Consider the following 17572-nt stretch of genomic DNA (forward strand, 5'->3'; position numbering starts at 1 on the left):
GAGTATTCACCAAGGTCATGGCAGCAGTGGTTGCGGTCCTGCACCTCCAGGGGTTGGCAGTGATTCCTTACCTGGACGACCTTCTAGTCAAGGCCTCATCCAGTGCAGACTGCCAGCGGAGTGTCTCGCTCACTCTCGCCACTCTAGTCCAGTTCGGGTGGCTGGTCAATTTGCCCAAGTCCACTCTGATTCCAACCCAGAAACTCGAGTACCTAGGGATGCAATTCGAGACTCTGCCGGCACTTGTGAAGCTGCCCTTAGTCAAACAGCAGTCTCTTCGTCTGGCGGTACGCTCTCTGCTGAGGCACCGCCGTCATTCCATCAGACACCTCATGCGGGTGCTGGGTCAGATGGTGGCGTCAATGGAAGCGGTTCCCTTTGCCCAGTTCCATCTGCGTCCCCTGCAGCTGGACATCCTCCGCTGTTGGGACAAGCGGATCTCTTCCTTGCACAGGCTGGTGGCTCTGTCGCCACAAACCAGGAGCTCTCTTCAGTGGTGGCTTCGGCCCCTCTCTCTGTCACAGGGACGCTCCTTCCTGACTCCGTCCTGGGTAATCCTCACCACGGATGCCAGTCTCTCCGGTTGGGGAGCAGTATTTCTCCATCACCGAGCACAGGGCACTTGGACTTCGTCCGAATCAGCCCTCTCGATCAATGTGCTGGAGATCAGAGCTGTGTTTCTAGCTCTCCTAGCCTTTCACCACCTGTTGGCGGGCAGGCACATCCGAGTCCAGTCAGACAACGCGACAGCGGTTGCCTACATCAATCACCAGGGCGGGACTCACAGCCGTCTGGCGATGCTGGAGGTTCAACGAATCCTCCAGTGGACGGAGGACTCGAAGTCCACCATATCTGCAGTCCACATCCCAGGCGTGGAAAACTGGGAGGCCGATTATCTCAGCCGTCAAACCGTAGACGGCGGCGAGTGGGCTCTGCATCCGGCAGTGTTCAAATCACTCTGCCGCAAGTGGGGCACTCCAGAGGTAGATCTAATGGCATCCCGGCACAACAACAAGGTTCCGGTTTACGTGGCTCGCTCCCACGATCCTCAAGCCCTCGCAGCAGACGCACTGGTTCAAGATTGGTCTCAGTTCCGTCTGGCCTATGTGTTTCCCCCTCTAGCGCTCTTGCCCAGGGTTCTGCGCAAGATCAGAATGGAGGGCCGTCGAGTCATGCTCATTGCTCCGGACTGGCCCAGGCGAGCGTGGTACCCAGACCTGCTCCGTCTGTCAGTAGAGGTGCCGTGGCGTCTCCCGGACCGCCCAGACCTTCTCTCTCAAGGTCCGTTCTTCCGCCAGAATTCTGCGGCTCTCAGATTGACGGCGTGGCTCTTGAGTCCTGGATCCTGACGGCTTCAGGCATTCCCTCTGAGGTCATCTCCAGCATGACTCAGGCTCGGAAGTCTTCCTCGGCCAAGATTTACCACAGGACTTGGAAAATTTTCCTGTCCTGGTGTCGTTCGTCCGGCCATGCCCCTTGGCCGTTCTCCTTGCCGACCATCCTGTCTTTTCTACAGTCCGGTCTACAGCTAGGACTGTCCCTCAATTCCCTTAAGGGACAGGTGTCGGCTCTGTCGGTATTGTTCCAGCGGCGTATCGCCCGACTGGCTCAGGTGCGCACCTTCATGCAGGGCGCATCTCACATCATTCCTCCTTACCGGCGGCCCTTGGATCCCTGGGACCTTAATCTGGTCCTCACGGCCTTACAGAAACCCCCCTTTGAGCCTCTCAGGGAAGTTCCCTTGTCTAGACTTTCACAGAAAGTTGTTTTTCTAGTAGCCATAACTTCTCTCAGGAGAGTTTCGGATTTGGCTGCGCTCTCTTCAGAATCCCCCTTTTTGGTGTTTCACCAAGACAAGGTGGTTCTTCGTCCGACTCCGGACTTTCTCCCTAAGGTGGTGTCTCCTTTCCACCTTAACCAGGACATTTCATTACCTTCTCTTTGTCCGGCCCCGGTGCATCGCTTTGAGAAGGCGTTGCACTCCTTGGATTTGGTGCGGGCGCTCCGAATCTATGTGTCACGCACCGCTGTTTTTAGGCGGTGCACATCTCTTTTTGTGCTAACCACTGGTCAGCGCAAGGGTCTCGCTGCTTCTAAACCGACTCTAGCTCGTTGGATCAGGTCGGCTATCTCCGATGCCTACCAGTGTTCTCAGGTGCCTCCCCCGCCGGGGATTAAGGCGCACTCGACCAGAGCTGTCGGTGCCTCCTGGGCTTTCAGGCACCAGGCTACGGCTCAGCAGGTTTGTCAGGCTGCCACATGGTCCAGTCTGCACACTTTTTCGAAGCACTACCAGGTGCATGCTCATGCTTCGGCAGATGCGAGCTTGGGCAGATGCATTCTTCAGGCGGCTGTCGCCCATTTGTGAAGTTAGGTTTTCCTACTTCTCAGTTTGGTTTATTTCCCGCCCATGGACTGCTTTGGAACGTCCCATGGTTTGGGTCTCCCATAAGGAACGATAAAGAAAAAGAGAATTTTGTTTACTTACCGTAAATTCTTTTTCTTATAGTTCCGACATGGGAGACCCAGCACCCGCCCTGTTGCCTGTTGGCAGTTTTTTGTTCCGTGTGTTTCACCGGCTGTTGTTAGTAGACAGAGTTCTGGTCTTTCCGAGTTTACTCTTTCTCTACTTATGGGTGGATGTCCTCCTTCAGCTTTTGCACTGAACTGGGTAGATTGTCATCCAGGGGGTGTATATAGCCGGAGGGAGGAGCTACACGTTTGAGTGTAGTACTTTGTGTGTCCTCCGGAGGCAGTAGCTATACACCCATGGTTTGGGTCTCCCATGTCGGAACTATAAGAAAAAGAATTTACGGTAAGTAAACAAAATTCTCTTTTTTTTATTTTTTTTCATTGAAGACATTAAATGAAGATAATATCAAAGAATTTGTGATTGCAATCATTTTCAAGAAGAAACTGAGTATTATCTGACAGAATTGCTGGGGTGCCAATACTTTTGGCCAGCACTGTTGTTCATAAAGGTCATATTATACATGCCTATGTATTTCCTCCTACATTGTTAGCCATATTTTTATATTTCAAATAAGCTTGTGATATGTAAATAAAACAAAACCATTACAATATTTACAAACATAATTTAACATGGAAACCTGATTTTAAACCAAAACAATTTCTAAAGATCGCTTCCCTTTAACAATAAAGCATCAAATGGATTCTCTTAGTATTTCTGTCAGTTAATTATCCTAAGTTAAAGGGGTTGTAACAAGTTTTATAAGTTATGCTGCTGAATGTTGTACTCTATCTCCAGCTATCCAATAGGCAATGACTGTAGCAGAGGTGCTTATGCTGGACTATCTCTTTATTCCCAAAGTTGGCTAACTTTTTCGCTATCCTATCAACTCAGTAAATAATACCTTTAACCCCATAGCGACGGCCTAACGTCTCAAGACGTCGGAAAAACAGGGTACTTATTCTGTTCCGACGTCTTGAGACGTCAGGCCGGAAAAAGCTTGTAGCGCCCTCCAGTGACGAAAAATCTCGGGGGTTTCAGCTACCGGAGGTAGCTGAGACCCCCAAGATTATGAATCGGGGTGTTTTTTTTGGACCCCGATAATGTGATCGCCGGTATACACCGTATACCGCCGGTCACATTAAAAAAAAAAAATGGCAAATAATACTGATTTCTTTCTCATCTGACATGATCAAACATGTCAGATGATAAAGAAATATAAGCCCCTAGTGCCCCCAAAGCCCCCGGTACCGGAGAAATCAACCCCCACCCACCCCCACCCCCACCGGATATCCAAAATGGCGCTGACGCGCGGCGAAAACTGCCGCCGCCGGCTCTGCATTCATTTCCCTCCGATCTGAAATGATCAAACATTTCAGATCGGAGGGAAATGTCCTCCCCCTGATCCATCCTCCGGTACACCGGAGATCTCTGGTCCCCCGGAGCACCCTCCGGTTCTCCAGAGCTTGCAAGATGGCGCCGACGCGCGCTGAAAACTGCTGCTGCCGCTGCCAATGCATTCATTTCCCTCTGATCTGAAATGATGACACATTTCAGATCGGAGGGAAATGTCCTACCCCTGACCCCTCCTCCGGTCCACCGGAGCCCTCTGGTTTACCGGAGCCCCCTCCGGTTCTCTAGAGCGCTCCCCCTCCCCCCCCCCCTCCGGAGCATGCAAGATTGCGGCGCACAGCGCGCGGCCGCATTCATCCTGCTCTTTCTGCCGCATGTGACACGTCACATGCGGCAGAAAGTTGTCCCCAGGTCCCGCCGTCACCCCCCCCCCCAGCCCCCGGTTTTACGTTACCTGGCTGCTGGTGCTCCGTCCCCGCGATCACGCCACCTCCTTCTTGAAAGCTGGCGGCGCATGCGCAGACAGCGGCTGTCAGCTGGATCCCTGCAAGCAGGGACGCTGACGTCGCTGCTGCACTGTGGACCGGGGGAGGGTTAATGCAGTGATCTGCAGCCACACTCCTCACATGGAGAGGCTGCTGTTCCAGAAAATGGGGGGTACGTTCTGTGAGCGTGCCCCTCATATTCTGGAATGAGGTTACTGCAGGTCACTCTGCCCTAAGTTGGACCGGGGCAGTGTGAGTGCAGTATTCTCAAATTACTGCACCCACACTGCTCATGGAGAGCTTGCGCTTCCAGAAAATGGGGGATACGTTCCCTGAACGTGCCCCCCATATTCTAGAAGGTCCAGAGTCGCCGAGGGACCTCCAAAATGGATTACAGCGACCGAAATTTATTTATTTTCAATAAGTTGGGGAAAGAGGAATGTTTCGGGGAGTTTTTTTTTCAAATAAATTTTTTGTCTTTATTTTTTTCTATTACTTGACTGGGTTAGTGATGTCGGGTATCTGTTTAGATGCCGTGACATCACTAATCCCAGGGCTTGATGCCAGGTGACATTACAGCTGGTATCAACCCCGTATATTACCCCGTTTGCCACCGCACCAGGGCGCGGGATGAGCTGGAGCGAAGTGCCAGGATTGGCGCATCTAATGGATGCGCCACTTCTGGGGCGGCTGCGGACTGCTATTTTTAGGCTGGGAAGAGTCCAATAACTATGGCTCTTCCCACCCTGAGAATACCAGACCCCAGCTGTCCGCTTCACCTTGGCTGGTGATCTAATTTGGGGGGGACCCCACGTTTTTGTTTTTTTGGTTTTTGTTTTTTTTAAAAAACGCCTGGGGAGCCCTCCAAATTGATCACCAGCCAAGGTGAAGCTGTCAGCTGTGGTTTGCAGGCTACAGCTGTCTGCTTTACCCTAGCTGGCTATGAAAAATAGGGGGGACCCCACGTCGTTTATTTTAATTATTAATTTTTTGGGGGGCTAAATGCAAGGCTAGGCACCCTTTAGTGCCACATTAAAGGCACTAAAGGGCGACAGCTTAGAATATGCAGGGGGGTGGGACGTTATATATGTTTGACATCTATCCATTCATCCATTGTAGCATTTTAGGCTATGTGCCCACAATCAGGGTTTGTAGCGTTTTGGGCGCAGAGTGTTTTCCCTGCATCCATAGCGCTGCATTGTGCAGTAGAAGCACAGTGGAAGGATTTTTAGAAATCTCATGCCCACTGGGCTTCTTTTCTCCGCTTCATAAACCGACCTGTGGCGCAGCTTCCTGAGCCTCAGCATGTCAATTTATGCTGCGGAGACAAGAGTGTTCTCTGCAGGTAGCATAGAGCTCCACAGCAGCCTGAACCCAAATCGTGGGCATGGGCAGCTGCGTTCTCCCGTGGACAACACTCACATCTCTGCAGGAAGGTTGACACTCTGTACTAGACGCCGTGTCGCTGGATCATGGCCACATAGCCTAAAAGTGAGAAATTTGTTGCTACAGCAACATTTTTGTGAAGTACCTGTGGATTCAAAATGCTTACTATACTCCTGAATAAAATCCAGTTTCCAAAATGGGGTCACTTGTGGGGGGTTTCTGCTGTATAGGTACCCAAGGGGCCCTGCTAATGTGACATGGTGCCCGCAATTTATTTAAACTTTTCCAGAATTCAAATGGTGCTCCTTCCATTCCAAGCCCTCCCATTTATCCAAACAGATTTTTGGCCACATGTGGGGTATCCCTGTGCTCATACGACATTGGATAACAAGCTGTGGGGTCCACGGTTTGTTGTTGCCTCTTGAAAAAGTAACAAATATGATGCTAAAGCAACATTTTTGTGAAAAAAATGAAAATTTTCAATATGGCAACCTAAGCTTATCAAATTCTGTGAAGTACTCTTGGATTCAAACTGCTCACTATACACCTAGATAAAAGCCTTGAGGTGTCTTGTTTCCAGAATGGAGTCACTTGTGGGGGACCGCCACTGTTTAGGCACCTTAGGGGCTTTCCAAATGCAACATAGCGTCCGCCAATGATTCCAGCCAATTGTGCAGTCAAATGGCGCTCCTTCCCTCCCGAGCCCTGCTGTGCACCCAAACAGTTGATTTTCATCACACATAAGGTATCAACATACTCAGGAGAAATTGCACAATAAATTTTATGCTGAATTTTTTCCTTTTACACTTGTGGAAAAAAAGCTACCTGGTTGAAGTAACAATTTTGTGGTAAAAATGTATTATTTTATTTTCACAGCTCAACATTATAAACTTCTGTGAAGCACCTGAGGGTTCAGGGTACTCACCAAACATCTAGATAAATTCCTTCAGGGGTCTTTTTTCCAAAATGGGGCCACTTGTGGGGGACCTCCACTGTTTAGGCACCTCAGGGGCTCTCCTAATGCAACATAGCGTACGCTATTGATTCCAGCCAATTTTGCAGTCAAATGGCACTCCTTCCCTTCCGAGCCCTGTCATGCGCCCAAACAGTTGATTTCCACCACATATAAGGTATCGCCAAACTCAGGTGAAATTGCACAATAAATTTCATGCTGATTTCTTTGTCGCTCCATTGGGAGACCCAGACAATTGGGTGTATAGCTTCTGCCTCTGGAGGCCACACAAAGTAATTACACTTTAAAAAGTGTAACCCCTCCCCTCTGCTATACACCCTCCCGTGCATCACGGGCCCCTCAGTTTTTTGCTTTGTGTTGAAGGAGGCACACATTCACGCAAGCTCCACGTTTTTAGTCAGCAGTAGCTGCGGACTTTATCGGATGGAAGAAAAGAGGGCCCCTATAAAGGGGCCCCCGGCATGCTCCCTTCTCACCCCACTCAGGTCGGCGGTGTTGTTAAGGTTGAGGTACCCATTGCGGGTACACAGGCTGGAGCCACATGCCGCTTTCCTTCCCCATCCCTTAGGGGCTCTGGGGAAGTGGGATCCTATCCGGTCATCCAGACACTGGGACCGGTCTCCCTCCGCAGCCCCTGGGGGAAGCTGCCGGACAGGAGACGGAGTATCGTCAGGGACATGGCCCTGCATCCACAGGTACTCTGTGTCCCCGTTGGGACGGCGCATAAAGCACCTTGGGCCCAGACGCTGCAGCGACTGCGGCGTGGTTATGGGTCCGGGACTACCGCGCCGACCGTGCACTGCCGGCCGGCCGCGGTTTTAACTTTAGTCCCCGGCTTTTGCGGCCTAGTATGGTATTCTCCCGCCCCCAGGCCTGCCAGTCAGGGAAAAGGGCGGGACGGTTGGTATGACGCCGACAGTGAGGGCTGGAGTACACTGAGCTGTCCTCCGCCCCCTCACTACTCACGCTGGGGCACCAGATTCCCGCACTTTTGTGACTACGCCCACACCTCCCTCCTCCTCTGAGAACGCCGTCAGCCATTTTTTCAGCACATTCTGCGGTGGAGAACTTCTGGCTGCAGCTGAGGGAGACCCGGGGCAGGGAATCTGGTGGCCACACAGAGCGGTTGGTAAGCCACACCGGTCTGCCGGTGTTGGACCCCCCAGAGTGCCGAACTGTATATATATATATATATATCTTGTGTGTATACATTTGCTAGTTCGGCTGTACTGTTAACTTGAGGCTATATATATATCCCTCAGTGATCACGGTGATCCCTTACTTATCTCTTGGAGGACAACAACATGTCGTCCGCAAAGAGCAAGGGTACCAAGGCACAGGCTTATTTTGCAACCGGTACCTCATGTGCGGCTATGCTACCTGCAGGTCCCACCTACCCTCATTGAGTGCAATGCTCGGCCCCTGTGACACTCACTCAGCCGGAGCCTCAGGCACTGGTGGGACCCCCGGCTCAGGTAGAGACACCGGTTCACACTGTTCAGGTGACAGGGACAGAGTTTGCAGTTTTGGCTGACAAACTGTCTGAGTCGCTTTCTCAGTCCATGGCTCAGTCTATGGACAAATGGTCTGCTAAGATACTAGAAGCCTTGCAGTCCAGACCAACAACACAGATGCAGGGCACTGTGCGTTCTTCGTCCCCAGGTCCCCATCAGTTGGCGCAGCAATCTGCTCCTGAGGTGACACATAGGTCCCACGGTGAGGACTCCGACTCGGACCGCAGTCCCAGACCGGTGAAGCGGGCTCGCTGGGGACCTTCCTCCACTTCGTCACGCTGCTCAGGGTCTCAGCATGAGGACTCTCTAGAGGATGAAGAGGAAGGCGCAGCTCAGGGCTCAGACCCTGACGGTGCTCTCAATCTAGATACACCTGAAGGGGACGCCATAGTAAATGACCTTATAGCGTCCATCAACCAGGTGCTAGAAATTTCTCCTCCAACTCCAACTGTAGAGGAGGCGGCTTCACAGCAGGAGAAACACCAGTTTCGGTTTCCCAAACGTACACGGAGTGCCTTTGTCGATCACTCTAATTTCAGGGATGCTGTCCAGAAGCACAGAGCATACCCGGACAAGCGCTTTACTAAGCGCCTTAATGACACACGTTATCCCTTCCCCCCCAGAAGTAGTGAAGGGTTGGGCTCAGTGTCCAAAAGTGGATCCTCCAGTCTCTAGGCTGGCGGCCAGATCTGTGGTTTCAGTGGCAGATGGCTCATCGCTCAAGGATGCCACTGACAGGCAGATAGAGCTCATGATGAAATCCATCTATGAAGCCATAGGAGCATCTTTTGCTCCGGCATTCGCGGCAGTGTGGGCACTCCAAGCTATCTCAGCTTGTCTGTCTGAGATTACTGCGGTCACACGCACCGCTACTCCGCAGGTTGTGTCTCTGACTTCTCAGGCGTCGGCTTTTTCGTCCTACGCCATGAACGCCGTCCTGGACTCAGTGAGCCGTTCAGCGGTAGCATCCGCCAATTCGGTGGCAGTCCGCAGAGCCATGTGGCTACGTGAATGGAAAGCAGACTCTGCCTCCAAGAAATTCTTAACCGGTTTGCCATTTTCTGGCGACCGTTTGTTTGGCGAGCAATTGGACGAAATTATTAAACAATCCAAGGGAAAGGACTCGTCCTTACCCCAGTCTAAACAAAACAAACCTCAACAGCGAAAGTTTCAATCGAGGTTTCAGTCCTTTCGGCCTTCGGCCAAGTCACGTCCCTCCACGTCAAACAGGTCGGAGAAGGGCCAGAGGAACCCTTCTGCATGGCGGTCTAAGTCACGGCCTAAAAAGACCGCCGGAGGCTCCGCCACCAAGGCGGCCTCTTCATGACTCTCGGCCTCCCCAAACCGCATCCTCGGTCGGTGGCAGGCTCTCCCGCTTTTGCGACGCCTGGTGGCCACATGTCCAAGACCGATGGGTGAGAGACATTCTGTCTCACGGTTACAGGATAGAGTTCTGCTCTCGTCCTCCAACTCGTTTCTTCAGAACATCTCCGCCCCCAGAGCGAGCCGCTGCACTTTTTCAGGCAGTGAATGCTCTGAAGGCAGAAGGAGTGGTGATTCCCGTTCCCCCTCAGGAACATGGTAACGGCTTCTACTCCAACTTGTTCGTGGTGCCAAAAAAGGACGGATCTTTCCGTCCCGTTCTAGACCTCAAACTGCTCAACAAGCATGTCAGCACCAGAAGGTTTCGGATGGAATCTCTCCGCTCGGTCATCGCCTCAATGTCACAAGGAGACTTCCTAGCATCAATAGACATCAAGGATGCTTATCTCCATGTGCCGATCGCACCCGAACATCAACGCTTCTTGCGTTTCGCCATTGGGGACGAACACCTTCAGTTCGTGGCACTGCCTTTCGGCTTGGCGACAGCTCCACGGGTCTTCACCAAGATCATGGCAACAGTGGTGGCGGTCCTACACTCTCAGGGCCACTCGGTGATCCCTTACTTAGACGATCTCCTAGTCAAGGCACCCTCCTGGGTGGCTTGCCAGCACAGCCTGACCATTGCTCTGGAGACTCTCCAGAGGTTCGGGTGGATCATCAATTTCCCAAAGTCAAAATTGACACCGACCCAATCCCTGACTTACCTCGGGATGGAGTTTCATACTCTGTCAGCGATAGTGAAGCTTCCGCTGGACAAACAGCGTTCACTACAGACAGGGGTCCAATCTCTTCTTCAGGGTCAGTCACACTCTTTGAGACGCCTTATGCACTTCCTAGGGAAGATGGTGGCAGCAATGGAAGCAGTTCCCTTTGCGCAGTTTCATCTGCGTCCACTTCAGTGGGACATTCTCCGCAAATGGGACAAGAGGTCGACGTCACTAGACAGGAACGTGTCCCTGTCAAGAGCAGCCAAAACCTCCCTTCAGTGGTGGCTTCTTCCCACTTCTTTGTCGAAGGGAAAATCCTTCCTGCCCCCATCCTGGGCTGTGGTCACGACAGACGCGAGCCTGTCAGGGTGGGGAGCGGTCTTCCTCCACCACAGGGCTCAGGGAACCTGGACTCCGACGGAGTCCGCCCTGCAGATCAATGTTCTGGAGATAAGGGCAGTATATCTAGCCCTACAGGCGTTCCAGCGGTGGCTGGAGAGCAGACAGATCCGAATACAATCAGACAACGCCACGGCGGTCGCATACATCAACCACCAAGGCGGCACACGCAGTCGTCAAGCATTCCAAGAAGTTCGGCGGATTCTGCTCTGGGCGGAAGCCACAGCCTCCACCATCTCCGCAGTTCACATCCCGGGCGTAAAAAACTGGGAAGCAGACTTTCTCAGTCGCCAGGGCATGGACGCAGGCTAATGGTCTCTTCACCCGGACGTGTTTCAAGAGATCTGTTGCCGCTGGGGAACGCCGGACGTCGATCTAATGGCGTCTCGGCACAACAACAAAGTCCCGGCATTCATGGCACGGTCTCAGGATCACAGGGCGCTGGCAGCAGATGCGTTAGTTCAGGACTGGTCGCAGTTTCGACTACCCTATGTATTTCCCCCTCTGGCACTACTGCCCAGAGTGTTACGCAAGATCAGGTCCGACTGCAGGCGCGCCATCCTCATCGCTCTAGATTGGCCGAGGAGGTCATGGTACCCGGATCTGTGGCACCTCACGGTGGGGCAACCGTGGGCACTCCCAGACCGACCAGACTTGCTGTCTCAAGGGCCATTTTTCCATCTGAATTCTGCGGCCCTCAACCTGACTGTGTGGCCATTGAGTCTTGGCTCCTAGCGTCATCAGGGTTATCTCAAGATGTCATTGCCACCATGAGACAGGCCAGGAAATCAACGTCCGCCAAGATCTACCACAGGACTTGGAAGATCTTCTTAGCCTGGTGCTCGGATAGGGGTTTTGCTCCCTGGCCGTTTGCATTGCCCACTTTTCTTTCCTTTCTTCAATCAGGATTGGACAAAGGTTTGTCTCTTGCCTCTCTCAAGGGACAAGTGTCGGCGCTTTCAGTGTTTTTTCAAAAGCGTCTAGCCAGACTCTCGCAGGTCCGCACGTTCCTGCAGGGAGTTTGCCACATAGTCCCACCTTACAAGCGTCCGCTAGAACCCTGGGATCTTAACAAGGTGCTGACGGCTCTCCAGAAGCCACCCTTCGAGCCGATGCGGGAGATCTCTCTCTCTCGCCTTTCACAGAAAGTGGCCTTCCTAGTGGCAGTCACTTCACTTAGGAGAGTGTCTGAGCTAGCAGCGCTGTCATGCAAAGTCCCTTTCCTGGTCTTTCACCAGGATAAGGTGGTCCTGCGTCCGGTCCCGGAATTTCTCCCCAAGGTGGTATCCCCTTTTCATCTCAATCAGGATATCTCCTTGCCTTCTTTTTGCCCTCATCCAGTTCACCAATGTGAAAAGGATTTGCACTTGTTAGACCTCGTGAGAGCACTCAGAATCTACATTTCTCGCACGGCGCCCCTGCGCCGTTCGGATGCGCTCTTGGTCCTTGTCGCTGGCCAGCGTAAGGGGTCTCAGGCTTCCAAGTCAACCTTGGCTAGGTGGATCAAGGAACCGATTCTTGAAGCCTACCGTTCATCGGGGCTTCAGATTCCTTCAGGGCTTAAAGCCCATTCTACCAGGGCCGTAGGCGCGTCCTGGGCTTTGCGGCACCAGGCTACGGCTCAGCAGGTGTGTCAGGCGGCTACCTGGTCGAGTCTGCACACCTTCACAAAACACTATCAGGTGCATGCCTATGCTTCGGCAGAGGCTAGCCTAGGTAGGCGAGTCCTTCAGGCGGCAATTGCCCACCTGTAAGAGGGGGCCGGTTTCCGGCTCTTTTTATCGAGGTATTCTGTTACCCACCCAGGGATTGCTTTTGGACATCCCAATTGTCTGGGTCTCCCAATGGAGCGACAAAGAAGAAGGGAATTTTGTTTACTTACCGTAAATTCCTTTTCTTCTAGCTCCTATTGGGAGACCCAGCACCCGCCCCTGTTCCCTTCGGGCTGTTGTTCTTTTGTGTACACATGTTGTTCATGTTCAATTGTTCTTTTGGTTAATGGTTCAGTTCTCCGAACATCCTTCGGATTGAGTTTACCTTAGACCAATTTATAACTTTCCTCCTTCCTGCTTTGGCACCAAAACTGAGGGGCCCGTGATGCACGGGAGAGTGTATAGCAGAGGGGAGGGGTTACACTTTTTAAAGTGTAATTACTTTGTGTGGCCTCCAGAGGCAGAAGCTATACACCCAATTGTCTGGGTCTCCCAATAGGAGCTAGAAGAAAAGGAATTTACGGTAAGTAAACAAAATTCCCTTCTTTTTTCCTGTTACCCTTGTGAAAAAAAAAAGCTGCCTGGTTGAAATAACAATTTTGTGGTAAAATTTTATTTTTTTATTTTCATGGCTCAACGTTATAAAATTCTGTGACGCACCTGGGGGTTCAGGGTACTCACCAAACATCTAGATAAATTCCTTGAGGGGCCTAGTTTCCAAAATGGGGTCACTTGTGCGGGGTTTCTGCTGTTTAGGTACCTTAGGGGACCTCCAAATGTGACATGGTGCCCGCAATCTTTTTCAGCCAAATTTCCTTTCCAAAATTCAAATATTGCTCCTTTCGTTCCAAGCCCTCCCATTTGTCCAAACAAAGGTTTCAGACCACATGTGAGGTATCACCGCGCTCATAAAGTGGTTAACAAACCTTGCGGTCAAATTTTTGGAATTACCTCTTGAAAAAGTGAGAAAATTGATGCTAAAGCAACATTTTTGAGAAAATTTATTAAAATTTTCAATATGACAACGTAACGTTAACAAAATCTGTGAAGTACCTGTGGATCTAAAATGCTCACTATACCCCTAGATAGAAGCCTTGAGGGGTCTAGTTTCCAAAATGGTGTCACTTGTTAGGGGTTTCTTCTGTTTAGGTACCTTAGCGGACCTGTAAATGTAACATGGTGCCCGCAATCTATTTCAGCCAAATTTGCTTTCCAAAATTCAAATATTGGGTATCGGCGCGCTCATAAGAAAGTGGGGAACAAGTTTTGGGGTCCATTTTGTTGTGTTATTTCCTCTAAAAGTGAATAAATTTGGGTTAGAGCAACATTTTTAGGTAAAATTTAATTTTTGCTTTTTTTCATTCCACACTGCTTTTGTTCATGTGAAGCACCTGAAGGGTTAATAAACTTCTTGAATGTGGTTTTGAGTACTTTGGGGGGTGCAGTTTTTAGAATGGTGTCACTTTTGGGTATTTTCTATCATCTAGGCCTCTCAAAGTCACTTCAAATGTGATGTGGTCCCTAAAAAAATGGTTTTGTAAATTTTGATGTAAAAATGAGAAATCGCTGATAAACTTTGAACCCCTCTAACTTCCTAACAAAAAAAAATGTTGTTTCCAAAATTGTGCTGATGTAAAGTAGACATGTGGGAAATGTTATTTATTAACTATTTTGTGTCACAGAAATCTCTGGTTTAACGGTATAAAAATTCAAAAGTTGAAAATTGCTAAATTTTCAAAATTTTTGCCAAAATTCAATTTTTTTCATAAATAAACGCAAAAAATATTGACCTAAATTTGGTACTAACATGAAGTCCAATATGTGACGAAAAAACAATCTCAAAATTACCAGGATCCGTTGAAGCGTTCCAGAGTTATAACCTCATGAAGTGACACTGGTCAGAATTGCAAAATTTGGTCTGGTCATTAAGGTGAAAATTAGCTCCGTCACTAAGGGGTTAAAGTGATCAGTCATGATGACATGCTCCATGTGTTGATTTATGTTATTAAATTGGTCATAATGCACTTCCCATGTTTACAATTATCCTAAGGAATCTCCCAGTGAATCAGTACCTGAGGAGGACACAAAGGAACGTGTAATTGATGTTACCAAGAAAGAAGAAGATAAGAACAAAGATGTTGACACAGACAAGGACTCTGAGAAGAGTGATGTTGATATGGGTAGGTGTTTACAGCATTAATGTTAAATATACTCATATTTTTAATAGATCTGCATCATGTTTTTCGGGTATTAGGCTGTGTGTGCACGCTGAGTTTTTTTTATGCAGATTAGATGCAGTTTATTGTGCAGTTTGTTGCCCAAATCTGCAAGTCTCTCCTTATGCTGGCAAAGTCAATGAGAATCCTGAAGTGCTGAGCGCAAGTAGCTTCTTTTTTCCTTGCAGTTTTGAGTACATATAAAATGTGCACCATGTCAAATGTTGGTATGTTTTTTTCCTGCATTTTTTTTTTGCTCTTCTTTCACTAAAAGCACATGGTCAAAAAATAAAATACACATGTTATTTGGTGCATTTTTCTGCCACAAGATGCGTTTTTAGGTGCAGAAAATTTTGCAGCATGTACACATACTTTTAAAGGGCTGTTTCTGTTGCTTCATTGGGGGAAAGTAACCATGGGATAGTCTGCTGCCACCTGGATATGGGGAGATAAGGTATGCACACCAGTGACTATGTAAGGGGAATACATGAAATAGCAGAAACTGCTGTGTGAATACTGACTTGAAAAATCCAATAGCTATATGCAAGAGTGAATATGTGAAAAATGGAATCTGCATTACTGCCATGAACATGAATCAAGAGAAATTTAGCTACTGAATTGATCAATGCAATAGAGCCCCAACACTACGCCAAAGTATTTCTCTACGTTGGGGTCCCTAGCTTGTGTGTGTCCTCTCATGCAGTTAAAAAACCTACCGTGTATGGGAAGCTGAGACCCAGGCTATTTATGCGTATGATATGGATTGGCAATAGGTGTGGTTGGGGAGGGTTCACAAACGAAAAAATACTAACAAATAGGAATAACGTTTGGAACACCATTCTAAGTCCGAACTGGGTGCAAAAACCTAAAAAACATCACTATGGGGAGATAAGGTATGCACACCAGTGACTATGTAAGGGGAATACATTAAATAGCAGAAACTGCTGTGTGAATACTGACTTGAAAAATCCAATAGCTATATGCAAGAGTGAATATGTGAAAAATGGAATCTGCATTACTGCCATGAACATATGAATCAAGAGAAATTTAGCTACTGAATTGATCAATGCAATAGAGCCCCAACACTACGCCAAAGTATTTCTCTACGTTGGGGTCCCTAGCTTGTGTGTGTCCTCTCATGCAGTTAAAAAACCTACCGTGTATGGGAAGCTGAGACCCAGGCTAAGTTCGGACTTAGAATGGTGTTCCAAACGTTATTCCTATTTGTTAGTATTTTTTCGTTTGTGAACCCTCCCCAACCACACCTATTGCCAATCCATATCATACGCATAAATAGCCTGGGTCTCAGCTTCCCATACACGGTAGGTTTTTTTAACTGCATGAGAGGACACACACAAGCTAGGGACCCCAACGTAGAGAAATACTTTGGCGTAGTGTTGGGGCTCTATTGCATTGATCAATTCAGTAGCTAAATTTCTCTTGATTCATATGTTCATGGCAGTAATGCAGATTCCATTTTTCACATATTCACTCTTGCATATAGCTATTGGATTTTTCAAGTCAGTATTCACACAGCAGTTTCTGCTATTTCATGTATTCCCCTTACATAGTCACTGGTGTGCATACCTTATCTCCCCATAGTGATGTTTTTTAGGTTTTTGCACCCAGTTCGGACTTAGAATGGTGTTCCAAACGTTATTCCTATTTGCTGCCACCTGGAGGCTGACACTAGTATTAAATCCAAAATGGAAATATGCTCCTCCCCAGCAGACTATACTGTGCCTGCTAGCATCAGGCATCCTTAGTTTGTTGTAGTGTCAATTGGAGGTAACTAAGGTCTGAGTCTCAGTCCTATTTTAGGCCATTAGAAGGCAGGCTTGGCATTAAACATTGCTGTTTTTTCTTTTCCAGATGGATTGCTTAGAGGGTATAACAGGGTGTAATTGTGCACTCTTTCACCCACATAATGGCAGAGAGTACAGGCTGTATTGTTCAGTCTGTAGTTTTTCGCGCCTGTACAACTAGACTATGTACCTTGATGCTGTTGGTGATCAGGTGCCGGGGCAGTGGTCTTTTAGCCTCATGGTCCCTGACCCACCCGATCAACATAGCGCCCTTGTTCTTCTAATCACAGGATAAAGCTTCTTCAAGACAGATGCGTTAAGTTGGGCCTTGCATTGCGCTGGCTCCCCAGTGGTCATTTATCAAAGTGGTAGGGGCTCCTTTTGTGGCTTCTGAGTTCTTGCAGGTACTCTGTTCTTCTCATTTTTAGCCCTGCGCACCTGCCAGTGTTTTTTTCAATGTCCTCTCTCCTCTCGCTTCCCTCCATCCTGTCCTTAGCTTTACTCTCTCTCTTTCAGATCTGTGGGTATGGGGAAGTGCAGAAGGGCTCCTTTCTGTGATGTTATGGCTGTGTACAGCAATTGAGGTGGAGGTAGAAGTCCTATATGGCGGTTGTGTATGTGTTTGACACAGTAGTTATTTTAATTTCAAACCCTGTGTATGCTCAAGCCACGAGCAGTATATTCAATAACAAATTTCGGTGTAGCCTTGCACAATTCACACTCTATATTACTTTTTACGATCTGTTCACTCAGTGTAGCCAATTGCTGCTTAATTAGTAAAGGCTGCGCGAGTCAGTCTGCCAGCCAATCAGTACTGTCAGTGTGCACCCACCCACTGGCCAATCAGCGAAGCTGGTGGGTCCTGCCCACTGACCAATCATTAGAGCCAGCATGAACCTGCGCTCGGGCCAATCGAAGCTGGTATATGAGCTTAATGTCCGCAGCCTCTTCTGGCCACGGACACCGCACCCCTCCTCTTTCCTGTGATATTGGCAGTGCCATTTTCCCTGGTTTTTCACCGATGATAGTGGTTCTTCCATCACTCCTATGCTTGCCCCACGCACCTGCACCAGCTGGCCTCGGTGTCCTTCGATACAATCCTAGCTGGCCTCACAACATTCTCAGATCTTAGCAACCCTTGCACCACATAGACTGTTTGTTGTTGGGCG

General features: G+C 49.2%; 1 protein-coding gene across 6 annotated transcripts in view; it reads left to right on the forward strand.

Moving 5' to 3' along the window:
* Positions 1–17572, forward strand: part of SMARCC2 (SWI/SNF related BAF chromatin remodeling complex subunit C2) — a 254922-nt gene that overhangs the window by 174688 nt on the left and 62662 nt on the right. For all 6 annotated transcript variants that reach the window (XM_075336975.1, XM_075336976.1, XM_075336974.1 and 3 more), the window contains one exon: positions 14433–14562. In XM_075336975.1, the coding sequence (XP_075193090.1) occupies positions 14433–14562 (130 nt within the window). The remainder of the gene's footprint in view (positions 1–14432; positions 14563–17572) is intronic.

The sequence above is a fragment of the Anomaloglossus baeobatrachus genome, chromosome 2 (genome assembly GCF_048569485.1).
Source record: "Anomaloglossus baeobatrachus isolate aAnoBae1 chromosome 2, aAnoBae1.hap1, whole genome shotgun sequence".
NCBI classification, from domain to species: domain Eukaryota; kingdom Metazoa; phylum Chordata; class Amphibia; order Anura; family Aromobatidae; genus Anomaloglossus; species Anomaloglossus baeobatrachus.